General features: G+C 33.2%; 2 protein-coding genes across 15 annotated transcripts; one reads left to right on the forward strand and one right to left on the reverse strand.

Annotated features, from left to right (window-relative positions):
• The first annotated feature begins 403 nt into the window (after positions 1–403).
• Positions 404–9,550, forward strand: LOC111051686. 7 transcript variants are annotated; one of them, XM_039428632.1, is made up of 5 exons: positions 404–559; positions 1,818–1,923; positions 3,820–3,948; positions 5,564–5,612; positions 7,559–9,550. In XM_039428632.1, exons 1-5 carry the CDS (start codon positions 544–546, stop codon positions 7,766–7,768), a joined length of 510 nt encoding a protein of 169 aa, XP_039284566.1. In that variant the 5' UTR covers positions 404–543; the 3' UTR covers positions 7,769–9,550. The 7 variants fall into 7 exon arrangements, 5 of the variants coding, with proteins under 5 accessions (XP_039284566.1, XP_039284561.1, XP_039284564.1 ...); XR_005571376.1 differs by having other exon boundaries at positions 409–564; XM_039428627.1 differs by having other exon boundaries at positions 410–564; positions 1,818–2,243.
• On the reverse strand, positions 4,973–27,978 carry LOC111051676. Of its 8 annotated transcripts, XM_039428619.1 has the most exons (5): positions 24,642–25,065; positions 21,760–21,797; positions 19,280–19,766; positions 10,557–10,777; positions 5,897–6,399 (listed from the first exon to the last, which is right to left on the reverse strand). In XM_039428619.1, the coding sequence occupies exons 1-5, from the start codon at positions 24,670–24,672 to the stop codon at positions 6,145–6,147; spliced, it is 1,032 nt and encodes a 343-aa protein (XP_039284553.1). In that variant the 5' UTR covers positions 24,673–25,065; the 3' UTR covers positions 5,897–6,144. The 8 variants fall into 8 exon arrangements, with proteins under 8 accessions (XP_039284554.1, XP_039284553.1, XP_039284560.1 ...); XM_039428620.1 differs by lacking the exons at positions 21,760–21,797; positions 24,642–25,065 and adding an exon at positions 21,261–21,690 and having other exon boundaries at positions 4,973–6,399; XM_039428626.1 differs by lacking the exons at positions 21,760–21,797; positions 24,642–25,065 and adding an exon at positions 27,834–27,978 and having other exon boundaries at positions 5,900–6,399.

Raw genomic sequence — 27,978 nt, forward strand, 5'->3', positions numbered from 1 at the left:
TACCAATAATTAAAAAATAACCATAGGAGTTAAAACTATAGTTAAATTGGAAATTTGAGAAAGCTGCTATTTTACACGAGTTGACAACCCTGTAATTTCTTCGGACAGAGGCCCAAATCTCAACTTATTTTATACAGATCATAATTGATTACCGTAATTATGATTGATTTGTTAATTGTGATAATTAATAATTATTCGAATAATTAATGATTGTTGTTTATTGATTAGGAATTGTGATTTAAACGTAATCTATTATAATCACAATGGAAATGTAGATTTCTTCATTTTCTTCACTAGCGAGCCCAGCACAAAAAGTGTCTCTGTCCATTCACCTTTTTCTCCATTCTATTTCTGACTTGCTCTCTCTATTCACTGTCCTCGTCTGGCGTCCTTGAAATTGATTCAGTCTTTTCTCGGTGCTCGCAGTGGTTAGTTGGGAAGTGTGGGGAGAAACGTGAAGCCGGGCGGTACAGTAGTGCAATGTTGTGATATCACTTATCTATAATATTATTATCTTATCCAAGGGAATCAAAGTCTGAGTGTATGTCGGTGCTTCTAGGTTACGTATGTTCTAAACACGTGTGATTCAGTGTTTTGTTATCATTAATTTGCAGAAATTCTCTGTGCTATAAAATATCTTTGCTTATTTTCAATGACCTGAGAGAGTCGGGAGTAATAAGTAGTTTCATGTTGAGTCAGTTCCTATGACAGAGAAAACCACGTGGATTGCTAAACACTTGGGCACATGTTGATACTACAGTAACGATATTAGCCATAACTATGGTTATATAGTTACTGTAGTTGATACTATAGTGAGGTCCACGTTATAATGGCAGTGGATAAAGATAGGAGAATAGCGATGCCGATTCTCTGCATTAATTAATTATATTTCTACACTGTCAAAAACATAATTGGCATCGTTGTGGACCTAGAAAAGGATAGTACCACCGGCTTTGTCGAATGATAGACAAGGATAGCAAAACCAAAGTTGATCAAATACTGTCATTATAACATGGACCTCACTATAGTAGCCTACTCAGCTGTGAATATTATTCTATTAGATCTACAATTCCTTCAAAACCATATTTTGACTTGACTGAAAGGACCTCAACTGATTCAGCAAAATTGCAGTGTTTCTACATATTTAAAGTAATCAATTATTAGGCCTAGGCCTATAAGTTGTCAAATCTCAAATTCCACCATATCACTATAATAGATGATCATCAACCTACTTACGATATCATTATTTTAATTTTTTATGTAAAATAAACATTTATAAATTGGTAGAATTTTGTACAATCTAAATCTCAAGTTTAGTTTTAGACTCAGGGAAACTTTTATTTATGAAAGTCTCACTTTGCCAAAGTATAACATATTATAACAGTCAAACAATCTCTCTCTCTCTAATTTAATTTATAATGAAGGTACACTCTCATATTCTTTACGTTTCGTTCTCTTTAAAAATTTCAATTATGAATATTGTTATTTTTTGTCTTTCATGAAACATTAATTTTAATTTACCACCCAGTAATTTTTCCATTTTGGCAAAATAGAATAATCAATTAATCTCACTTTCTGTCACTCCCTCTTATTCTACGATAGAATAATATACACTCTAATCAATACAATTATACAAAAATATACAAACTCTTCCTCTTTGACTCTACTCTCTATTCAATATGAAAGTTTTGCACTCACCAGCCACTTACAATCATGGTTTTCATTTTCATTCTCACCCTTTGAGGCGATGAGTCATGGTCGTCAATGCAATATTCATCACATGCATGTCTGTTGCCGTTCTCTGTTGTTTTCAATAGGAGCTCATTCACTGTTACAAAAAGGGAACATACCCTCACTGGAGGAATGTAAAGTGGCCATTCCACCAAAAACCACGTTAGTCTTCACTTCAGTCTGCACGTGGAGGTAGTGAATTGTGATTGGGCTGTGAATTGTTTTCTATTATTTTGTAACATACGAAATAAAGTAGAACGAATCATTTACAGTGCTATAGTGTACTGCAGTAAATGTATTGTGTTACAGTGTTTTAAAGATTTTTATAAAGGTTGTAAGATAAGATTGTAGATATACAAAAAAAAAGTTTATAGAACTGTTTAAAAAATGGGTAGAGCTAGAAGAAACAGTCGCTCCAAACGTGCTAGATCCTTGCGTGTTTTTTATGCGTGTAAAAAAGCAGTAGAAAATTTAAATGACGATTGTATGAATAGAATTCTGGAGGAATCGAGGTAAATATCACTTTAGATCTCAGTACTTTTTAACCCTCTGATTTAATAGTTTATATTCTTGCTCTCCGTTTCCAAGGAAAAATTTATGCTGCCCACTGACGGTAGAACATGTCGACACACATATAATACGTCGTCATACGTTGTTGCGTCATCACAGTGAAAGGCTTCGAGCAAATTTTTTCGAGGTTAGGTTGTTGTATCTACGATTTTTTGTTGTTTATTTTTTCTTCCCTGCTCTATTTGAGGTTAAATTATTCTTCTATCATTATAATTTGTATTTTTTTTGGTTTACTTATTGTTATTGGTTATTTATTTTATGTTAGAAGTCTCTCATTGATGACAAACATGCATGTTGAACATGTGTGTGTGCATGGTTTGTGTGCTACCGTTAGTGGCCAGCCATTGTTCAATCCATTACAACCTATATTTCGTTTAATCCCAATTTAAAATTCCTATAGTGAGGTCCACGTTATGATGGCAGTGTTTGATTATCAATGGTATTGCTGTCCTTGTCTATCATTCTACAAAGCGGATAGCACTATCTCTTTCTCGCTTTGCTCTGTTGCCAGATCGTCTTTTAACAATGTAGAATTAATAATTAATAAAATACTTCATCTCAATTATGAAATTATTGAACAATATAATTTCTTGCTTAATAAAATGTAATTGATTATTTTAAACGAGAATGAACAGTTGAAACTACATCAATAAACCTGTATCAGCTACAGTACCGTCTATAGAAGTCATTGACAAGACAGAGAATCGGCCACGTTTCTCTCCTATCTTTCTCCACTGCCATTATAACGTGGACCTCACTTAAGGTTCTACCCCAATCGTAAATTTTTTAATTTAAATCTTGATGAAACCTTGGTTTTAATGCTAAAAACATTCATTAATGATTATCATGGATGAAAAGTGACTTATCTCAATTTTAAACAGAAGTAAATGATCTTTTGTGGTGCGAATGGATTGTATTTTTATGATAACCTAGGCCTGATGGTGAGTTAGTGGTTTTTTCAATTCGGTTTGAAATTTTTAATTAAATATGCCAAGAAAACATCCGATAAGAAAGAGGAAACCAAAACGAGCAAAACTCATGAAAAGTAGCTTAACTCAAGTTTGGGCAAGGAAAAACCTTCTACTATATAGATAAACCGAAAACTTCAACTTAATGTGACTTTACAAGACTTATCATGTATCAAGGATATTATTCTTAACAATGATAAGGCGGCATATGACCAGAGTTATATTCTGTGCTCTCTGCATGTGAAGAATCACTTTCATAGACTGCATTATTCTTTATGATAAAATGAATAAATGTAATGCAATTGATATTTTAGTTAAATTGGAGATAGTCATAATAAGATAACAAAGATTATAAATAATCTCAAATCTGAATCAATATACTGTATGAATTTTCCAATAAAAAAACATTATCCTATTATTTTCATTTAGACGTGATCCTTTTAATAAAGATAACAAAGATTGAAATAATCTTGAATGTGAATCAATACTGTAAACTGTATGATTTTTTCAATTAAAAAAACATTAATCTATTATTTTTCTTTTAATTAAGACGTGAACTTGATATATTGAAAGAAGCAGAACAAAGTCCATCCCAAGATCGACCAAATTATCGAGAGGAAGAATCAAGTACCAGTAGTGATGAAGAAACATTTTTCACCAATATTTTGAAGAAAATAGTGTAAGTAATGTCTTTCATTTCTATGTACGATATAACTTCATGCTTGCCCTATTGCAAGTCTTCATTCGTTGTAGACAACTTCTTATAATTTTATCTTGAATATTTACTATGTGATTCTGAATACTGGAACTAAATGTGAAGCTACTGAAGGAAACAATAATTATCCTATCTCATACACATTGAGATTTATAAAATATTTTCTATTCTTAAAATCTTTGTATTAATTCAACTCAAATGGGTACTCGTATTGTTTTTGAATACTACTAGAACTATCTTCTTCTGGTACCTATCCGTTACCGAATGTTGGCAATCATTCTATTTCATTTAGTAGGCCTACATACTAGAACTATAATGCAACATAATAGGATAGGCTTCTACTGTAACACTCATTAAATATGTGGAGGAATCAATATCCTGTTTAATTTAGATTTATTTTTTGTATTCATCTTTAGACTTATGGAATAAGTAATGCCCATACCCATATTCTTGCAAAATAGAAACAAAATAAATTCGTATGGTTTTCGTTGGTGGAGAGTCCCTTGCCGGAAGGTCCCACCTCACCTGAATATATCATTCAAGTCATCAATGGGCCTTACGACTGTCATACTTCAGCCGGGACCGACACTTTACGGTGCCCATCCGATAACTTAATATCTTGCAAAATGGTATTAAGTTATGCAATGATAGAGCATACTCTTTCCTTGACCGGAGGAGTGATTGATCGATTGATATTGGATTAGTTTGTTCATGAGGATTACAATAAATACAGACTTATACGCAAATATACAATTTCCTACAACCTACCATACTTCGTATCTTCTTAATAAAATAACAATGTATTATGAATCGGAGAATATTTAAAAATGCAATATAAAATAAAATTTGAAACTATTATGATTATTGCTTGTATCTACACAAATTGGAGGAGGTTTGAATAGCTAAGCGTCCATTCCTAGAAAAGGATACCAAAAAATATATTTCCCATAAACACTATTAGATTGATAGGAGTAATATAGCTACTCGATTATCATCGATAATTTATCATTATTTGCAATTTTATTTATTTGTAGCACGTTTTTGTACACTTACATTTAACTTATAACAAAATAATCTCTCCAACCACTCATTCTCTCTCCCCTCTCTCTCACTCCTACCATACAGTATAGATACAGTACCTTGATTATTTGTCTCTGCTCCCACTCTCTCACCACACACACTAACTTTCTCTCCCTCTCCTCACTCTTTGTCTTTCTCTCTCTCCGGTCGTGTGTTGATGGAAGGATATTATTTGATATCCTTTGTAGAGAGTTAGACAATTATTTGTTGAAACACCTCCGATTTATGTAGTTCTGTAGTTTATGTAGTACAATATTATATTATCGTTATTCAAATTGCATTCAATCTTTATTCTCATAAATTAATTTTTCATTCTTTTTAAAATTCATCGAATAATTAGCAATACTGTAATTTCATGTAAATTAGTGTATAAACCAGTATTATAAGAGCTCTAATCTAATCTCTTTCTCTCTCTCTCTCTCTCTCTCTCTCTCTCTCTCTCTCTCTCTCTCCGAACTTTGAATGTCATCTAACTTGCAATTCATTCATTTTTCTACAGGAAGCATGGAAAGCACAAAATGTATTTGTCTGACAGCAAGGAATCAAATGTAAGTAGGCTACAGAAGCTACCTAATAAAGTGAAAAATATTATCTTACTTTTCATCTAGAATGTCTAGGCCATGAACATCAAAACTTAATTTACAAGTGAAACAACTGAGAGAAATAAATTATTATAAAGTCAATTATTTTAGGCTAAAACATTGAATACTAAATAACCACATGATTTTAAGCCATACTATGGCTTGAAAGAAATTTAAACAACAAAGACCTTATACGCATCATCAAAGAAATAATAGGAATATATTCTATACTAGTATGAAGATGCAATAAATTATTATGATCAATTATTTTATTAGTAAAAAGATGAAAATGATTGAGTTGTGAAGTTACATAATATTGGCTTGTAAAAAATGAAATAATAAGTAGGTATTCAAAGATAACCAGTCGTTTCATCACAATAAATTAATAAGTTAGGTACCGTAATAGGAATCTGCAATAACTCTTGGATAACATTATCAACACTAACTTATCAAAGTGTGAATTATTAAGTTCTGTTAATATTTTTATCAGTGAAACAATTCATTTAGTATCCGAACTTTTCGTCTGATTAGTATCACACATGGCTTTCGTGACTAGAGATGTGATTGATGATTGCAATTTGAGAGCATGTGGATTGCCAATGCCGCGTAGCAATGAAGCAATGTATTTGCCGAACAAATCGAAACTGTCCTCTTGGCTCCCTGAACTTGAACCACCTGTATTGCCCGAACCATTAGGCAAACACAAATCTGGATTCTCTTCGGACCCTGAGCTTAATACATCGCTCAATTCCACCTGAAATCAAAACAACAACAAATTCTAAGATATAAAGGCAATTTTATACGAAAATAATAATACTAATATCAATAAATAGTATTGATAAATGTCAAATCAAATAAAAGTGCGTTTTGAAAAGTGTGAGGGTATTCTTATTTAATTGTGACAATGTTGAGGCATTATTTAAAACTTTAGTATAATTCAATAACTGCTTTCTTCTTTGCTCAGGATAATACCGTAGTAATTATAGTTTTAATTAGAAAGCCATCTCCGTTTTTATTTTAAATTTTGATTTTGATGCTTGACCCAAAGCAGGTTTCTAACCTTAGGGCAACCTAATTATTTTTCGTAATGTACTGTAAAGTAGTTATGTATTATTTTTCTGATATAAATTTTATTCTGTGTATTACCGTGTGAAATATTATGGAAGATGAAATATTATTATTAATAATAATAATAATAAAGTACCGTAAATACAAACTAAACCCATTATACTTTTCAAATGATTATAGATGTGAATGCATACAGAAAACTGAATATTTTTTCAATTGAACATGATACTATTTTGCAGTTTGTATTCTCTACTGCTCTATCGATATCTTCAAGATTTTAGCCACTAGAAATTTATAATGGCATAAAAACAAAACTAGTTTTCCAATTTTTCAACGAATGTTAGGCTACTGTAATCTCAAACTGTCGCATCCAATCAAAAAATATTGTTCACTAGAGATTATAATGGTGTGACAACAGAAACTAGTTTCCAAGTTTTTCAAAAAATGAGTGGTTGATATAACTTCCAGCTCTTATTGAAATTTATATTTAATCCAACAACACCTTTAAGAATGCAAATAACTGGAAATAAAAATTACTCATAAGAACATAGTTCTATACATCTAATTAATGCAATATAAATTAATATTGTAGTTTAATTTGGATCCTCAGTACAGTTATTACGTACGGTATTTATTAAAATGGAAGTTTTTGTAATTTCAAGTTTTAATTATTGATAGACATGTTTAGAAGGTTCAAACTTTCATAATACGGTAATTATTATGATACAATTATATGAATATATCCAAACAAAAAATGCATTCTCTCATTCATTTCCATCTGATTTCAAGTTATATTGTAGTTTTTATTATTCATGTTCATTTCAAACATGGTTTGATTGTTTCAGCTTTCAAATGAAATGGAATCCGATAATGACGATGACAATGATGATTCGGCAAAACCCCCAAAGCTATCCCCCCTATTGAAGACCCATTGTACCCCCACCCAGTATTGCCCCCAACATTTCCCATCCCCCCTTCCGTCCTCAAGGCTGCCAAGTCTAAGAAAAACCCGAAATCAACAACTTCGAAAACCAAAAAACCCTCAAAATCATTGACTTCTAAAACTCAGAAACCATTGTCATCAAAGCCATCTAAACTGCAAAGGAAATCTTCTAATTCGTTGTCATCAACCTCTTCAAAGACCGATACTAGTAATGGCCAGCATTGGTTGGACAATCAGGAGATAAAAGTTATCGAAAAAGCCCTCAAACTCCTCAAATCGTCAAACGAAATGTCCAACGATCCCCACTACGCATATGGACTGCACATTGCCAATCAGCTGAAAAAGTATGACTCCAACACACTGATTCATGTGAAGAAAGCCTTTGCCGACATCTTGCACCGAGCAGATATGCAACAATCCGCAAAAAACAAGCAGTCAAAGAGTAATAACCATGCTGCAACCTCGTCACTTGAAGGAGAAAGCTATGACAATAAAACTTTTCCCATTACACCCGTTTTTCTGCCCACTAACCCCTAACAAAACCAAGGTGATAATCTGTGATAATAACTTGATGATACCCTAACAAGTTACCTTTCTTACGTTTCTCACTAAATGAGATAGATTCTGTTGAGAAATTAAAGGGTTCAACAAGTGTAAGTTCATTATTTTATAGTTGCTCAATTTTTGATGATTTAATTTTCGTTAATTTAGGTAAAGGTTAATGATATTTCCTATTCGAAGTTGAGACTGATGTTTAAGTTCGTGTAGAAATGAGTCACTCTGTATCCAATTGTAAATATTATTTTTATTTGTTTAACATCAGTTATTAGTATCGGCCTGATTCATTAGCCTATTTTTTGTTCAATCAATTTGTTTAAAAAGTTACACAGCTCACATTGTTCCTACTTAGTTCTTGTAAATTTGAGTTGGAGGCATCAATTAACTTTTTATTTTTTTCAACTTCTATATTCTCTATTATTCCACGATGGTTGGTGTTAGTGCCAACACACCGTACACATAAATAATCACGCTATTCGATAGAGCTAGCTAGAGGAACATATTGACTTGAAAATATTACTGTATTACAATATCATATCAAACTGCTGCAAATGATGATATTGTACAGTGTACTGTATTGATATAAACTAATCGAATAATTCATTCAAATCAATAACCAATGTAAGTTATACTGAATTGAATGATAGTATCAAATAATTTTTTTATTATATTATTACAAACACACTGTTGATTAAATTTCGTTTATTGATTCAAGATTGTTTTGATTGAAGCAAGTAAATTTTTCTAACTACAGTACAAAATTGCATTAGTCATTTTTAGATATTTTAAACCTTCAATAAATTTGAGAAGGCTTCTCTGACTATTTTTTGCTGATATTGATTATTTATGTCAGTCTTCAGGAATAACAGTATTTATGTATGTTAATATTTATCTCTATTTATATGAGTGTGTTTTTATCGATTTAGAATATAACGCACATTGTTTAGAAGATTAATCGATTATAGAAAAAGTTGTTCCAGAGATAAACAACAAATATTACTGCTTATATCATAATTGCAATAAATTAAATTCAATTAAATTTATTAAAGTACAATTAAATTCGATTTGTAAAATCAAATAATTTATGTTACTGATTACGTAGAAGTGTAATGAGCTAATTTAGACTATTATCATGATATATTTCAAGTTATTCATTATGATGGAAATCTTCTTTAGTTTCTGTTTAGTTTAACTCGTGAAGTGGTAAAAATGTATATTATGGCAGTTTCTAAAGATTAATGAATTATTGGAAAATTAAAAATGTCTGTACCGTATTACTTTGATAATAAGTTGAATTTACATTTGCTTTAATTAATTACAATATTATAAAATTAAAGTACATATTATTAATATCTCCTTACTCTTTCACGATACTAAACACTAAAGTGAAGAATTAGTCTGATAAGTAAAATTTTATTCTGCTTTTCGAACAGTCAGCATGGAATGAGAGGCAATGCAGTTATAAATAATTATTATAAATGGATATTTATAAGGAATGCTGACTGTTTGAAGTGTATCTCAGAATGAATTCAAATTCAAATTTATTAAAAAACACACACAAAATACAAACAAAGTACAAATTTAATATGGTTGCACACATCTTTCATTGTTATCATCCATCTCATTACCCACACACAAGCCTGGAGCTCATGTGGGCATCACTCTCAACAAAAATAAATAAATAAAAAGCAAAAGTATTGTCTTCAATGAAATTCAACATTATTATCCCACTAGAAACAGATTGCATATAAATATTCAATTTCCCCGTTTAAGTAATTCAATTCAACTTGGAAACTGTTTTCATTTAGCCCATTGGCTTTACCGTAATGTACCGGCCGAGATTTCAACTACAGAGGGGGTTAGCGTTGCCGTCTACAAACGGAGAGTGAGCAGGTGGCTGTTCTGCAACGGTTCAGATGCTGCAGAGGCTCTTCTACATTCTCCATATAGATGAATATTTCTAGTTTTGAAGACAAAATACCATTCAAATAATACACACAGTACCACGCTAATAAAGCTATCACTCCCAACTCAGCCCTTTAACCGCCGTCGAGCTGACACTTTTATTTTATTTATTTATTGTTTTTTTCCTATCTTTAGTTTTAAAATTTATTATTATAATAAACTCTCTTTCAAATTTATTAATTCTTCATAGTTTGTAATTTATTTTATTATTGAAGGTGTTTGCCCTCTGTCTGATAATTTGCGACTCCTCCCTGCACACGGACAAATCCAGGCAGGGAGAATTTATTCATGTAATTCATAACACTTTTTTATTTTGTGAATATGTAATATTTTATGAATAAACCAATTTGAATTTGAAAGTTTTGATAGAAGCTTACCTCTTGTGCTTCCAAAGATGATGACTTTGAGAGTTTTTTCAGGCGATGATTAGTTACGTTATCTCGGATACATTTGATATCCCTCTTCGATAACTGTTGGAGTACTTCCGTGTTTTTAGCAAGTTCATCTTTGACCAGTTTGGATGGTTTGATACCCAAATCTTCTTCTTGTTTTATCTTGATTTTGTTGGTAACAGCTTTCCTCAATACCTCGTTCTTGGCTGGAATAAAGGAATAAATCAATTAACAAGGCTTAATCAAGTAAATACACGCATCGAATAAATTCATTTTTACTTTCCTTGCCCTATTACCATAGGTAAGGAAAGTATTGCTTCCCGAAAAAATTAAAGTACCCCAACTTCTAAATTTCTATACGTTTATAGGTCCCCTGTGTCCAAAAAAGTGGTTTTTGGGTATTGGTCTGTATGTGTGTGTCTGTGTAGACGATATCTCATCTCCCAATTAACGGAATGACTTGAAATTTGGAACTTAAGGTCCTTACAATATAAGGATCCGACACGATCAAATGCAATTCAAGATGGCGGCTAAAATGGCGAAAATGTTGTCAAAAACAGGGGTTTTCACCATATTCTCAAAAACAGCTTCAACGATTTTAATCAAATTTATACCTGAAATAGTCATTGATAAGCTGTATCAACTGTCATAAGTCCCATATCTGTAAAAATTCCAGGAGCTCCGCCCCATCTATGCAAAGTTTGATTTTAGATTCCCAAGTATCAGGCATCAGATACAATTTAAACAAAAAAATTCAAGTGGAAAGGTTGAGCATGAGAATCTCTACAATTAATGTAGAGTAACATTTTCACCTAAAATTGAAAATAAACTCGAAATTCGAGAAAATGTAATTATTCAATTGCAGACTGTTGCAAATGTTGATTCTATTGAATAATTTACTATGAAGAGATGACTGATCTCGTGTGTCTCCAGCGTTATTGTCATGTCACCAGCTGGCTCAGATCTTTGAATAGTAGACTTGAGATGCACGTGAACACTAGCGTCAGGTGATCAATTTTCATAACGGCAAGGAAAGTTGTGTGAGTGCACCACACCAGATTTTTATAAGATGAATTCTAGTAGTTCTGTGAACAGTAGACTTCACGCAGTTTTCTCATCCACAAGTATCTGATGTCACCTGTTCTAGTTCTAGTTGATTCAATTGAATCATAATTTACTCTCAAAAACTGTTATTTGTTTTCTCCAAGATCAAAAACTCACTTATGTTAATAAACTCAGTTCACGTTTGAATTTGAATACCATATGATAATTATTATTAATAATTCATCCAGTACCGTGATAATCTTTCCATCTGATAAAAATATTTTTCAACTATTTTAAAATTAATTTTTTCCTAGCAAGAATATTATAATTTCTTCAGCATTATTTAGTTCATTTAATAATTTTTTATTTTATTTTCAATCATTTATTAAATTTGTTTTTAAAATGTGAGAATATTGATACTGATGGGCACGCATCATAAAAAATATTGAAACCCTACCTTTTAGAAAACCCTACCTTTTTACCTTTTAGAAACCCTCACTTGTCAGCTGATTGATTATGAATAACTCTATAGTCTGATTTATTTTATCTTCAAAGTAGATGATAATTATATATAGTGATATCAGAGTATGGAGGAATTCCTTTTCTTTTCATATTATCATTAAAATGCAAAATTTCAAAAAAAAACCATCGACGCGCAGTTGAAAAAGGAATATTCCTGCCAAATCTCATCGAATTCTATCAATGTGTTTGGCCGTAATTGCGTTACGTACTGTACAGACAGACAAAAGTAAATCCGAGTTAAAACATAGACCTCACTAAGTTCGGTCAATAAACTACAGAGTCAAGCTCTGTAAAATAGAGTCAAGCCACGTGGGTGAAAACATTTTTAAAAATGAATAGGTAAACTACAGAGTTAAAAGTATTTTTACAAGAACACAAGGAAATTTGAAAATTAAATATCAAATGAAGCGATTGCATTTGATGATCTTCAAAGGACAATATAATTGATTGAAACATACCTATAATCTATACATTTTCTAATAAATAGGCTACACCTAAATCACACAAAATAATGTATGGTATAGCCTAAATGGTTTAGACTTTGGCCTATAACTATAGTCAACCGCACGAAAATAGTCCGATGGAAATTGGCACACATGAGTGCATCGTTGCCTGCGTCTGTGTATACGATATCTCATCTCCAATTAACGGAATGACTTGAAATTTGGAAGTAAGGTTCTTACAATATAAGGATCCGACACGAACAATTTCGATCAAATGCGATTCAAGATGGCGGCTAAAGTGGCGAAAATGTTGTCAAAAACAGGGTTTTTCGCGATTTTCTCGAAAACGGCTCCAACGATTTAATTAAAATTATACCTAAAATAGTCATCGATAAGCTCTATCAACTGCCACATGACCCATATCTGTAAAAATTCAGGAGCTCCGCCCCATCCATGCAAAATTTGATTTTAGATTCTCAATTATCAGGCTTCAGATACAATTTAAACAAAAAATTTCGAGTGGAAAAGATTGAGCATGAGAATCTCTACAATTAATGTATTGTAACATTTTCACCTAGAATTAAAAATAAGCTCGAAATTCGAGAAAATGTGACTATCCAATTGCAAACTGTTGGCAACTGTTGATTTTATTAAATGATTCACTATGAAGAGATAGCAGACCTCGTGTGTCTCCAGCGTTATTGCCCTGTCACCAGCTGGCTCAAATCTTTGAATAGTAGACTTGAGATGCGCGGGAACACTAGCGTCAGGTGATCAATTTTCATAACGGCAAGGAAAGTTGTGTGAGTGCGCCACACCAGATTTTTTATTTTCATTCTACTGATTCAAAAATTTTAATTCTAATAATAATGCTGTGGTACGAATGACGTCCAAACTTTGGTCGTAGAACTCGAAATGCTGTAAATTTAGAATATGCACTGGAAAATCAGCAGCAAGAGATATACCCTGGACTTCCTAGATACCGGACCTGCGCCAACGAAAAAAATGGCCGCCGTAAGTGGTGTCTGGCAACGGGAGCTGGACGAACTGAGATTTCGAGAAACTGAGACCTAGCGCCTCAGTGCAGGATGGTTTCTTACAGCTTGGCGTTGTTGTCATTCGAGATGGGTGTCTGGCTTGGAAGTGTTTCAGCCGCATTGCAGGATGACTGTTAACGGTTGCCGGAAGATCAACAGCTGGGTTTTTTTCGTAATTTTTCGTGATAGAGAAATTCTTATTGCAGATTCGAACTCAGCGACCCCAAGAATGTCAACAATGTTTTTAAATAATTGAAAATCATCAAGAAAAGTCATTAATATAGTAGTACACCACGTTTCTGGTAACTTTTTACTGGTGACTGGAGTTATTATTGACACACAAAAATCAAAATAATCGTGAGAAAGAAAACTGCTGATGAGTCCAATGCCACTCCATTGTTCTATTGTCTCGGCTGCTTGGCTGAGCCTGGCTGGAGGGATCAAATAACCGACTGGATTGATCTTTCGTCTGTCCGCTAGGCGGAACTACGCCGACCATTGCTGGGTGGAAGATGTTACCTAGCGCCGCAGTGCAGGATGGTTTCTCACAGCTTGGCGTTGTTGTCATTTGAGATGGGTGTCTGGCTTGGAAGTGGTTCGGCCGCATTGCAGGATGACTGTTAACAGTTGCCAGAAGATCAACAGCTGGGTTTTTTTCGTTATTTTTCGTGATAGAGAAATTCTGATTGCAGATTCGTTTTCAGCGACCCCAAGTTTAGCCTAAAGGCTCAGAATGTCAACAATATTTTTAAATAATTGAAAATCATCTTGAAAAGTCATTAATATGGTAGTACACCACGTTTGTAAAATCTGACAAAGCATTTTTGGAACGGTTTCCACTTTGTTACTCGTTCCATTACTACGTAGACGTCATGTCATCATTTGTCCGGCTGCCCGGTGACGTCACAGTCAAGGTTCCATGTCACTGCCACAATCAAGTTTGTTTTCTATATTCGTCGTATTATTTGTCATTTCAATCTTAAGATTTGTATTATTCAATTTTTTGGAATTATTTGTCTTTTAGGCATCTTACTTTCTAGATATTTGCTATTTTTCATCAAACGTTTTACTTACGTTTCGAACATATCCGCATGTCTTTTTTCAGCCGAGCATTAGCTTGTTTCCTTGGCTTTGATCACGTCTAGTCGGAGAGTGCACTTTCACTCCCAGTCTAAACTTTTCATCCATATTCATCTAATTTACGGAACGTTTTTTAAAAAGTGAATTATTCCTTAAATTAATTTGTTTACTCTATTCTTCAATTGTGATTCAATTATTCATCAATTTCTTCACATATTTACGCTGATAAACTTTGTCAAGATCACAACCTCGTGTTGGCGTCTATCGCAATTTTTCTAATAATTGGCTTCACCTCTTGAAACTCAAACTTTCAATTTATTCATTTCTACCGTTTGGAAATCAATCTAAAAATTCCACAACTTGAAATTCGGATTATTTGTTTGGAATTCTACATGCTCCTGCTCACATTTCCACTGGGGGATTTGCCTACTGTGTTGGACGCTTCCATTCTTGTCATCGCATGGCCAGATCACATCGTCGCTTGCTGATGTCCTGTTCTTTTGGGTACCGTAGATTCCTGCCTGTCTGCCCGGCTGCATCTCTTCTTCAAAATTTTATTCAGTTATGTAATCGTTCTAATCAACTTTCATTTACGCATGTATTACATAATGTTCATAAAATGCTACAGCGTTTCGATAATGGACCACGTTCTCTATTTCTAATTCAAACAGTTTTATGTGCATTCATATAATTTTTGTAGCTATCATTCAACTTTTTCGGCAATTAAAAATATTTAATTGTCCATACCTTTGGCAATCGAGCCTATCTTCATGAATTCAATATGTTTCAGTACATGTCTCATTGAGAGCACTGTCCTACATAATGTCAAGGTTATAATATGTACTTCATTCAATTTTGTATTTGATAGCTACCCTTGGCTTTACAAGCGTACTAATGTCGACCAAGACATTCAATTTTGTATTTGATAGCTACCCTTGGCTTTACAAGCGTACTAATGTCGACCAAGACATTCAATTTTGTTGATAGCTACCCTTGGCTTTACAAGCATACTAATGTCGACCAAGGCAATCAATTTTGTTGATAGCTACCCTTGGCTTTACAAGCGTACTAATTATTCATAGTTTGTAATTTATTTTATTATTGCTAGTGTTTGCCCTCTGTCTGATAATTTGCGACTCCTCCCTGCACACGGACAAATCATCCAGGCAGGGAGAATTTATTCATGTAATTCATAACACTTTTATATTTTGTGAATATGTAATATTTTATGAATAAACCAATTTGAATTTGAAAGTTTTGATAGAAGCTTACCTCTTGTGCTTCCAAAGATGATGACTTTGATAGTTTTTTCAGGCGATGATTAGTTACATTATCTCGGATACATTTGATATCCCTCTTCGATAACTGTTGGAGTACTTCCGTGTTTTTAGCAAGTTCATCTTTGACCAGTTTGGATGGTTTGATACCCAAATCTTCTTCTTGTTTTACCTTGATTTTGTTGGTAACAGCTTTCCTCAATACCTCGTTCTTGGCTGGAATAAAGGATTAAATCAATTAACAAGGCTTAATCAAGTAAATACACGCATCGAATAAATTCATTTTTACTTTCCTTGCCCTATTACCATAGGTAAGGAAAGTATTGCTTCCCGAAAAAATTAAAGTACCCCAATTTCTAAATTTCTATACGTCTATAGGTCCCCTGTGTCCAAAAAAGTGGTTTTTGGGTATTGGTCTGTATGTGTATGTCTGTGTGCACGATATCTCATCTCCCAATTAACGGAATGACTTGAAATTTGGAACTTAAGGTCCTTACAATATGAGGATCCGACACGAACAATTTCGATCAACTGCAATTCAAGATGGCGGCTAAAATGGCGAAAATGTTGTCAAAAACAGGGGTTTTCGCCATATTCTCAAAAACAGCTCCAACGATTTTGATCAAATTTATACCTGAAATAGTCATTGATAAGCTGTATCAACTGCCATAAGTCCCATATCTGTAAAAATTCCAGGAGCTCCGCCCCATCTATGCAAAGTTTGATTTTAGATTCCCAAGTATAAGGCTTCAGCTACAATTTAAACAAAAAAATTCAAGTGGAATGGTTGAGCATGAAAATCTCCACAATTAATTTTGAGTAACATTTTCACCTAAAATTGAAAATAAGCTCGAAATTCGAGAAAATGTAATTATCAATTTCAGACTGTTGGCAAATGTTGATTCTATTAAATAATTTACTATGAAGAGGTGACAGATCTCGTGTGTCTCCAGCGTTATTGGCAAGGCACCAGCTGGCTCAGATCTTTGAATATTAGACTTGAGATGCACGTGAGCACTAGCGTCAGGTGATCAATTTTCATAACGGCAAGGAAAGTTGTGTGAGTGCACCACACCAGATTTTTATAAGATGAATACTAGTGTAGTTCTGTGAACAGTAGACTTCACGTAGTTTTCTCATCCACAAGTATCTGATGTCCATCCAACAGCCGTCGTTAGATCTGTTTTTTTATTTTCATTCCACTGATTCAAAAAATTTTAATTCTAATAATAATGCCGTGGTTTGAACGACGTCCAAACTTTGGTCGTAGAACTCGAAATGCTGTAAATTTAGAATATGCACGGGAAAATCAGCAGCAAGGAGATAAACCCAGGACTTCCTATATACCGGACCTGCGCCTACGAAAAAAATGGCCGCCGTAAGTGGTGGCTGGCAACGGGAACTGGACGAACTGAGATTTCGACAAACTGAGACGCTCTCTAAAAGCTGATAACTGATTTTTTGTCAGTAGGAATTCCTATAAGACCACCATATACGGCGGCCATTTTTTTTCTAGGCTCAGGTCCGGTAGTATATAGGAGGTCCTGTTATACCATTCATTCAATTTCCCAGCAAGCTGCATTCACTATTATCTAAAAATACAAACTGCTGCATAACTAACTAAGCACATAATGGAAGTCCATAATGAGATATAAATGTAAATACTGATTGTTGGATAATTTTCATGAAAATATAGTGCATCAGATTAAGCTAAGGCAAAACAAACCTGAGGAGGCGCGGCTTGGTGATACAAATTGTTGATCTTATGAAGATTGCCTTATCACACGGTTCCACGCCATGCCCGATTCAGTGTGTGTGAGTTCTTCCATTCAAACCAATAAGCAAGAAGCACCTGGATGCAAAATGCCGCATCACGCCTCCTCAGGTGTACATCAAGCTAAAGTTAGTCATGAGATGCATTAACTATTTGGCAGTACGAAGTTCGCCGGGTCAGCTAGTATAAAATAAATTGAAAAACAACTACTCGTTTAGATGCTTACATGATTTTCAAGTTTTAAAAATGATCCCACCTAATCTGAGGGTTCAAACATCTCACATTTGAAAATTAAGTTATGATGTAGGTTAAAATATTTTAAAAACTTGAAAATGATACATCGGTAATAGTTGTTTTTAATTGTTATTTTACATTAAAAAGATCTCATAACGGGTGGGCCTGCTATGGTGTTATTTTACAAGAAAATAAGTAGCCCTGAATATACAGAGTGATTCACATAAGGTGTAACAATCGGTAACTTGTTAACCGTTCATTTTACAGAGAACTTTGAATGAACAACTTCCCTTTTTTTGTGAAATTTTATGCCATGCCATTTTAAATTTAAAATTTGGCCGCCATCTTCTAAAATGGAGGGCAACTTTATTTATTTGAATGGCAACCCCCATTTTTTATGGAATTTTTGGATTCTACATAAAATTCAAAGACATTTTAACTCCTGTCATTTTTTTGATAAACCTAAGCATTTAGTATGTTCAGCCATAATAAGCCACACATAATCATAATGGATATTGCATTAGGCCTACTGGTTTATTATGGCTGTACATCCAAAACGGTAAGGTTTATCAAAAAAATGACTAGAGTAAAAATGTCTTAAAATCCAAAAATATCATTAAAAATGGGGGTCGCCATTTAAAAAAATAAAGTTGTCCTCCATTTTGGAAGATGGCGGCCAAATTTTAAATTTAAAATAGCATGTCGTAAAATGTCACAAAATAGAAGTTCCTCATTTAAAGTTGACTGTTGGATTAATGGTTTTTGATATACCGGTAGTTAATCATTGAAAAACATTATTTTATTGGCTTCATGAAAAGAATACAGAAATACGCTCCAGCTCGTAAACTGTTGGGTTTATCAAAAAAATCTGTTAAAATTCTATGTAGAATCCAAAAATATCATGAAAAATGGGGGTTGCCATTTAAAAAAAATTGTACTCCATTTTGGAAGATGACGGCCAAATTCTCAATTTAAAATGGCATGTCTTAAAATGTTACAAAAAAAGAAGGGAAGTTCCTCATTTAGAGTTCTCTGTAAAATGAATGGCTACAAGTTACCTATTGTTACACCTTATGTGAATCACTCTGTATATACGTTTTCAGTAAATAAGAATTAATTCATATTTTAATATTACAATGTTAAGCCTCCACCTGATGTCTATGATTGTGTGTGTGTTGTGGAGAGGTGAGGGGGGTGGGGTTCTCAGAGCGTAAGCCTGGGCCTGAAAACACCATAAATAGAAAGAGGAGGCTTTATTCCTTCTCCGCTCATAGATTCAATAACAACATTTTCTCACCTTCAGTCGTCTTTGTAGGCGGGATGCTGTCCAAAGCCTTGTGGATGCCTTCTATAAATTTGGACACTTCACTTTTTTTTGCGGTGTACAGATTTCTCCGAATATTATCCACGTCTTTCTTTGTGATTTTTTCACTGATGTTATCTGGTGCAGATTCAATTTCAGTCTTTATGATTTTGGCGGGCCGTTGATTTGAAGCTTCACCAGCCTTGCACTTCATTCGGATGCTGTTTGATATAATCTTGCGATGGAGGTTGGCAGGCGGTTCATGGTTATGCTCAACTTTAGCTTGCAATAGCTGCTCGCCGTTGTCATCCGTAAACAACTGCGCCTTACACATTTTAAAACAACAACGCCACTTTTGACCAGTCTTCGTCTTCCTGTTCTTCGTAAACTTGAAACCGTTCAACAATAACAACTTTGCACCTCTCTCACTAAACATAGTAGACAATTTCTCACTGTCCTTACTCTCACTCATGGTGGCACACTGAAAGAGTCAACATTTACTAATTAGCGATGAGTTTTGATGGTGGGAGTGGGGGGTGGTTATGATGTATTGATCTGAAATTTGGCATGAATTCAAGACTCAACTTTAAAAATATAATAACAAATTTTCGATGTGAATTTTCAATATGGCGGCCAATTTAAATTTTTGATTGAAAATTCCTGGAAAACCTTTCACTTCACAGTAAATTTACAAGAAACAAAAAAGTTGGCAAATTTTATCATGACTTCAAGGATACCTCATTTATTAAGATTGGTCAAAAAATAACAGAGAAATTGATTCGTATTGCTTGCATGACCACTTTTCACAATTTAAACATCAATATTACATTTTTAATTTCAATTATATTTAAGATGGAGCTTTGGAACTCGGTATGGCTCCATATGTCCATCCAGCTGATTGTACAAAGTTTTTCAGATGATCTGTTTTGTTCAAGATCATGCATGCTGTAGGAAAATAATTAATTTCTCTGTTATTCTCTGATCAATCTCAATAAATGAGGTATCCTTGAAATTATGATAAAATTTGCTAACTTTTTTGTCTCTTATAAATTTTCTGTAAAGTGAACGATTCTCATGAAATTTGCAATCAAAAATTTAAAATGACCGCCATTTTGAAAATTTACATCGAAAAGTTTTTATTTTATTTTTCAAAGTTGATCCTTTATAGCATAAATATTCATGCCAAATTTCAGATCGATACAACATTTTGTTCTTGAGATAAAAATTTCCAAGTGAAAAAGACAAAATGGTAGCTATAAGGATAACCGCTGAGTTTTGGACACTTCAAATACGTCATTTGTAGTCTCCTATCATCCAGGAACAATATACTAAAATGTTCGACACTACTTCTGAAACACTCCGTAGATGAGCAGGAAGGGAGGGGTTAAACCGGGGTGAAGTTTGAGAACAGCTGACAAGCCAAGATCGCAAAAAACTTTTATCGTTTACTGTACAACTACATAATATCAAGGAGAAGCAAAACAATTTATATGGATCTAAAGAGGAAATATTGAAAACTTTGCCATGTGCCTGTGACGACGAGACCTGATAATTGGTTGATTACAGTATTATTGTAGAGATGTAAGGAATAAGACTCTAAACTATTGCGATGTGCGCAATACAACAGTCCCGCCCAAGGAAAGGATCCGAACTGACTGATGTGCGCAATCGAACAGTGGTTCTTGCCTACTGTGGGGTTGGTCAATGTTGGCGCAATATCGCCATCTACCGGAATATTGTGGCGCATCCTCGGTGGTCCGACGATGTTTGCGCGCAACTCGACATCACCCGATAGATACTGTACGGCGTTTATGATCGGGATGGGTTTCGAGTTATTTGTTCTCAAAACAAAATAAAAAGCTCCACCTGCCTAAAATTTCTCTTTTGAAATTTCCTCTCTCTAACAAGGAAAATATGATATGATATCAATATTAAAATGTCTACCTTATTTAGAAAGAATATTAGATAAACTCACGTTTTGGTTGGTGATTATGCTCGCCACGTTCTCTCGAAAGCAGCTTTCCATTTTCCAATGTAAAAATCACAGATTTGCAACATTTTTTAGTACACCTCCATCTCTCCTCCCCACTCTTCAACTCTCCTAATGATCTGTATGTAAAGTTGTCAATAAATAGATTCCGGCATCCCTTATTACTCGTTATTTCAAACATTTTAGATTAATCTTGGAAATACAGCAGGTGATACACACGAATTTAAAACTGAGTTGCCCGAAACAAGCAGATAACACATAGGCTGACAAGCATCACTCACAGAATCACAAAATGTTTATAAAACATGATAGTGCAGCTCGAACCACCGAAGTTGCGCCACAAAACTCAGTGGGTAGATGCCGATTCGCCGAATATACGCCTAATTCGTTGCGCCCCAGAACACAAACCTAAATGACAATGCGCATGTCTGAAGTCATGCAGGTGTACCAACTCAAAAATAGCTCTGCTTCCAATGTTTCTCACCTTTTTCACTGCTAGTGCTACCAACTGCTTCTTCCAGTCAGTGAACTCTAAACTAACTGGAACGGGCTGTCCAATGCTTAGCTACAAACCAAAAGTGTGTAAGGCGGAGTGAGTGAGACAGGCATACCGTGTGGGATTCTCTTCTCTCTCGTACTCATACATTCGAGCAGGCTGTTGCAGCTCTTGAGTACGATTTTTCATTTTTAAAGTAAAAACGGATTTGAATGAGTATTAGGGCTATTAGTATTGGATCACAACCTTTTCTCTTAAATATTGTGATGTATTTGTCGTGAAATGCGTAGAATTGAATAAAAATAAGACCAAAAAATGGTTATGTATTGTGTTGCATTTGGATGCAAGAATGGGCATGTTAAAGGAAATGAAATACCATTTCACAGGTAAGTCAATAGTATATTTCGCACCTAGGGCCGAAAATGAGACTTTTCTGGCTCGAAATCTGTTTTCAAGTCCGAGGCCGTAGGCCGAGGACTAGAAAAGATTGAGAGCCGGAAAAACATTTTTGCCCATGGTGAGAACGGTATTTTTCGCCACACAGAAAAATAAACAATATATATATATGAGAATAATTGTCTATTATAAGCACTTTCGAAAGCAAAAGTGGAAGGTCATAGCTCTAGCAAATCTGAGGTAATTTGAATATCAGGAAATTGTCCAAGTATTTTTATTTTTTATTCTGATTTGTCTAAATAACCTAAAAGATTATGTTCAATTATGTAAGAGGTTGAGTTTATAATTTTTATTCTTCCAAATGACAATAAGATGATATTATTATAAATGTTTTAATTATTGAATGATAAACACAAATAATAAAAAGTTTTTGATCAGCTGTTTTAGCACACTTGGAATTTGGCCAATCTGAATGTCAACGGAAGTTTAGGTTAGAAGTTCTATCCTACTCTGAAAATCGAATTATTTGAATAGTTTATAATATATATCTTATCTGTATTTCATTCATCCAAATAAAATGATATTATATTATTGCAGAATACTTCATTGAATTCTAGAAGCATAAAATGATTCCGTTTATCCTCCATGTTCCGTGATAAACGCAGTAGCCTACTAGGAGGTTTGAGGTTAGATTCTATTATACTCTGAAAATTGAATTTGAATAGTTTATAATATCTCATTTGTATTTCATTCATCCAAATAAAATGATAGTATCTTATTGCAAAATACTTTATTCAATTCTAGAAGCATAAACTGATTCCGTTTCATAAACTATTTTGTAAACACGTTCACAACAAATCAGAATCAGCTGATTTCAAGGTTATTTTACAGCCCTAGGGCCGTAAAAATTTTACCGGCCTGGTCAGAAAACAATCACTTTCGGCCTCCATATGACGCACGTAAACCAGCTCATTACATCCAAGTGGGGCGAAAACATTTTTATTCTGTTAATTAATTTGAAGAAATCTTTTTGCTTTACATACATTTCCAATACTTCTTTCTATATTGATCAGTTTATTTGACCAAAAATAAAACAACAAATTTGGTTATATTCCTAGTAAGTTATACCGTACTGTGATAGTTTCTATGTTTATTGAAAATTTCGGCCTACTTTATAGCATCTAAAATAAAAAACATAGTTGAAGAACAAATTAATCCTTATTCAAAAAAGAATAAATAATATCTGATGCAGAAATTGTGAATGTTCCCCTACAAATACTATCATTCATTCTATCACACATTCTATGTATGATGTAATTTATGGATATAAATTTGGTGTTAAGCATCAGCATATAATAAATATAGTATATTTATCATAATATTTGTATACGGTATATTATGTAGGTACAGTAGGCATATCATACATTTTATGCATAATGTATAATATAAATTTAGTGTAAGTAGCAGCATATAATACTAATAGAATCTGATAGTATAATACTATAATCTAATAGAATCTATAAGTACGAAAAAATAAACATATAATGAATTTTGTGTAAACACAGCTTTACAATAATGATTAATAATTCTGTGTCATCATGAGATGACATAATTTATTTTAGGTACCTACTTTTATTTTGAAAAATATGATATTGCTATCAGCTGAATTGTAATTAATTTTTGAAATCTTCCCATTTCAAATAAATTTAATAATCGTTCAATTTACAATTATTAAATAATTTTATGTGTATTATTGTTTATATAATTTATAATTATAAAATAATTATTATTTAGCATATTTTACTGTTTGCTTATCATATGGTCATAATTATAATACAATTGATAATTATAATGTTTCTTCATAGATTTCTTTGCATCATTTCTGAAACTCCCACACTGATTTGAAATGTTATCAGAATACCTAGTATATTGCTATCATTACATAATTTAATAATCCTGTGTTATTGAATCATCATAATTTATTTTATTTACCTACTTTTATTGTGAAAAATATGAGATTGGACTATGAGCCTGTTTTTTCATTCCCAATCATTTCATGATAGTTTATATTTTTCCTTGTTAAATAAATAAAAATAAATAAATAATATGCTTCTCTTAAATCTGGCCCAAAGTTATTCCCATGCTTGTGAAAAGTTGACAATACTAAAACTACTGCAGTCACAAATAAAAAAATTCTTTTCTTTATTAATATTCAACCTATTTCATTATTTTTGCTCTCAAAAAGTTAACAATGGACTGCTTAATAAAGGAAAAATAACGCTTACGTGGAATAAGACATACAATATAGAAATAAAATAGAAATTGAGACTGTGCAATGCATTCTCCCATAAGAGCCAATGCGTAACAAAATGAACGAATCCCACAGCAATGCGGGTTGCCTATCTTTACCAGCTGCCTCACTTTTTTTGTGTTGCTAGTCCATTCCAGTTAGTTTAGAGTTCACTGCTTCCAGTAGATATTTTGAGTAATTTTATTCCCAATCATTAAAAAAAATGAAGTAGGTGCATGTTATCAGAAACTGCTAAATTCAACATTTTTTTTAATTGCACTGTAAGATAAAATTATTGTCAAACAAATGGTTCAATATGTGATGGTAATGGTTCACAATAGATTTATAGATGTAGTTCATTATCAATACACTCTGTATTCAAACTATTGTATTCATATTTCATGAGATTACACTCTTTATTGTTAATTGAAAGTTTGTTTTAAATGATTCTGATTTGATTCTAGTCTAGCATGCCTCCTCCGCCAGCAGCCAGCTGATGCCTTGATTTCATCTCCAAAGCCAAAGCTACCACTCTCTCAAAACACTCTATTTCTGTCTATACATTTTACGTCTCTCTCTCATCACTCCGACTCTTTCAAGGAAGGATATCGCTATCCTCCTCCACCTCTTATCCTTCTTCGTCTTCCATTCTTCCTCATCCCCCAACCTGCTCCTGCTCCTCCTACCCCTCTTCAACATCGTTCCTCCTTTTTCTAGAGTGAGGGACCCCTCCAGCCCTCCAGCCTACAGCCGTACTACAGTGACAGTGAGCGTCGACGGAGTGGAACCACTCTTTACTTTATTATCCTTCTTTGCCAGTTTTCTTTCTATTTGCCTTTCTTTTTTCATGGGATCGGCGATCATCCTATAAAATTTATTCCAATTTTATTTCCCAATTCTTTCCAACACTTTTCCCCTTCAAATGGAAAGTACTCGACAAAACCACCATCTCTATCCTGCTTTCTCCACCTTTGTCATCCTTATTCACCCTCTCTCTCATTTCGGCGCCGTCGCATTCGAGAGGATCGATCGACCGAAGAGGGAGTGGGAGTGATAATCCTCCTCTACGCTTTCGTATCCAGCTATCCTTCCTCCTGTGCCTGTGCTTCTATTTTCATCGGATTCCTCTTCGCACTCCGTTCGTCTCTTTCACCTATCCATCCTCTGTCTCCTACTCGTTTATCATCATCACCTCCTCCATCCTATCTTCGTTTCCATGAAATTGAAAAGTTATTTATTTCGATTGACATATATATCGAAAAATGATTCAATTAAAATTGTTTTCAAATAGATAGGTACTGTAGTTGGCAATTAATTAACTTATTGGAACGAACGTCTGTTCAATTTCAAAAATGTTTCACCTTTTCCTCGTCAATTCTCTGAAATAGAATAAATTGGAAAACGAAATCATTACTTGTTGCTGATGCCCACTTCATTGAGCAAAAAAAAAGTTCAGATTATAGTTCAGAGAAACGAATAACAACCTATGTAGCCTAATACTCAAATTCTAATAAAAATGGATTGTGATTCACTTCTAACTGTCAACATTGTTTGAACTAGTAGCATTGATTTCATTTACAAGAAATGATGATAGTTTATTGTGAATCTCATAATAGAAAGAAATGGAAGCAATAATGCATGGTCGGCGGACAATGCTTCTCCATGACAGAATGGCGTCCAGAGCATATTATTGGAAAATTAAAAAATATATTTGTAAAGGTGGAAAGAATAAAATACAATTGGAATGGAATAAAATATTTATTTTTTGACCCTTACTTTGATTTAGTAGGGCGGAGATGAGACGTTTGAAGGAGATGGGTACGGTTTAATTTTTTTATATTTAATTAAAATAGCTGTATCTCTATTAACTTGTTTACTCAAGTGAGCAAAATGATAAATAAAAATAAATCAATAAACTAGGAGAGTAGTAATGATTGTGCTTGCAGTGAAAGTACCAAAAAATAGACAATAGTGAAACAGACAATACACATATATTTTTGTAATTGCAGTTTACTCAATAATGTTTTTGAAGGAGATAATTAATAATTAGATGATAATCTAATAAATACGGGTAGCTTGAGGCGAAAACAAACTATGAAGTGCAAAATTATATTAATTTTGAAATGAAAATGACGAGAAAGAATTGAGGTAATTGAAAAGATTGAGGTATCAATTTGAAATATTGAAAACTTGTTAACCAAACTAACCGATTAAATCAGAGAGACAATGAAATGAATGATAAAGTGCACTAGGAACAATGATCTACAAGTAAATATTGCATCAAAGATAATTACAACTAAATGCGAATCATGATAATAAATTATTATACCAATAGAAACTCGTGAATAAGATAAAATTGTTACAGTTCATTCATTTCATGATAATTTTTTCTTCTGTCTTGTTATTGCATCTAGTCTAGAAAGGCTAATGAGCTTCTGGCTAAAGGCTAAAGGCTTCTGATATAAAAAGTTCAATTAATAGGATAGGTATCCATTTTATTAACTTTTATTTTATTCTATTAACTTGACTTGATTTGTAATATCAATACTTATTTGGTACAAAATCATTCTCTGCACTGTAAAATAAATAGGGAATTACAATATTCTAATATATCACATGTCAGGTTCTAGCAGAGAAAACTTCTATAATTGTATTGCTATATTTGTATTGTGTGGTTCTAGACACTGATGTAACTATAGGAAGAACGTACCCTAGTTGAGTTTTTGAGTAGAGTTGGAAGTATTAGGCTGCGTTTACACCGAAGTTAATAACTTAATCCTTATAGATTCTATTAGATTGAACATATCTTATCATACACATGATGCACATTTATGTGTTTGTCAAGTTCCGTTCAATCTAATAGAATCTATAAGGATTAAGTTAGTAACATTTTGCTAATACATTTTAACATTTACATTTTACATTTTTAACATTTTGCTAAACCCAGCTTTATTGTTTGTAATATTTAAAATGCGTACGTGTCTCAAAATCAAGTACTGTATATCAAGAAGTATAAAAATAATCGTTTTATTTTAACAGTGATAATGAAAAAAGAGTAAAACATAATAAACATTTTGAGAAATATAGAAACTGTAAAGTGGAGGATAATTCTAGTGTGAATTTCGGTAGATTAAATTAGTAGGTAGGCTATATATCCAATAAAACATAAACATGACTGTATGTACGTGGCCTAATTTTGTAATAGCTGGTATTTCTAAAAAAAATTATCTGACAAACTAATAACACACATTTACACTGTCGACTATTACAACTTATAATACCGAATAATAATTATTACCATAAGGTTCATTATTTTATTTTTAACACATTATAATTTTATTATATTATACTAAAAATATCCATGTCTATTACTAACTTCCACAAGTTGGTCCAAGTAGCGTTCGTCTATCCATAAAATATAATATGATTCTATACTCAAATAATTGAAACTTTTTTATTGGTGCCGCATAAGAAACTACGTCTGCTTCACCTGTTCCAGTACAAGTTCCACTAATTCCAGT

This window comes from Nilaparvata lugens, chromosome 5 (assembly GCF_014356525.2).
Source record: "Nilaparvata lugens isolate BPH chromosome 5, ASM1435652v1, whole genome shotgun sequence".
NCBI lineage: Eukaryota > Metazoa > Arthropoda > Insecta > Hemiptera > Delphacidae > Nilaparvata > Nilaparvata lugens.

What these genes read in the sequence shown, in the direction of transcription:
- LOC111051686 (XM_039428627.1), top strand. Translation starts at nt 2,119, where the DNA reads ATGGGTAGAGCTAGAAGAAACAGTCGCTCCAAACGTGCTAGATCCTTG. An exon ending in AATATTTTGAAGAAAATAGT is followed by an intron (nt 3,949 to 5,563) that starts GTAAGTAATGTC and finishes ATTTTTCTACAG; the next exon opens with GAAGCATGGAAAGCACAAAA. An exon ending in CTGACAGCAAGGAATCAAAT is followed by an intron (nt 5,613 to 7,558) that starts GTAAGTAGGCTA and finishes TGATTGTTTCAG; the next exon opens with CTTTCAAATGAAATGGAATC.
- LOC111051676 (XM_039428619.1), bottom strand. Translation starts at nt 24,672, where the DNA reads ATGATTGGGAATAAAATTACTCAAAATATCT. An exon ending in TAAAATTACTCAAAATATCT is followed by an intron (nt 21,798 to 24,641) that starts ACTGGAAGCAGT and finishes TAGAGTTCACTG; the next exon opens with ACTGGAAGAAGCAGTTGGTA. An exon ending in CATCTTTGGAAGCACAAGAG is followed by an intron (nt 6,400 to 10,556) that starts GTAAGCTTCTAT and finishes TTTTGATTTCAG; the next exon opens with GTGGAATTGAGCGATGTATT.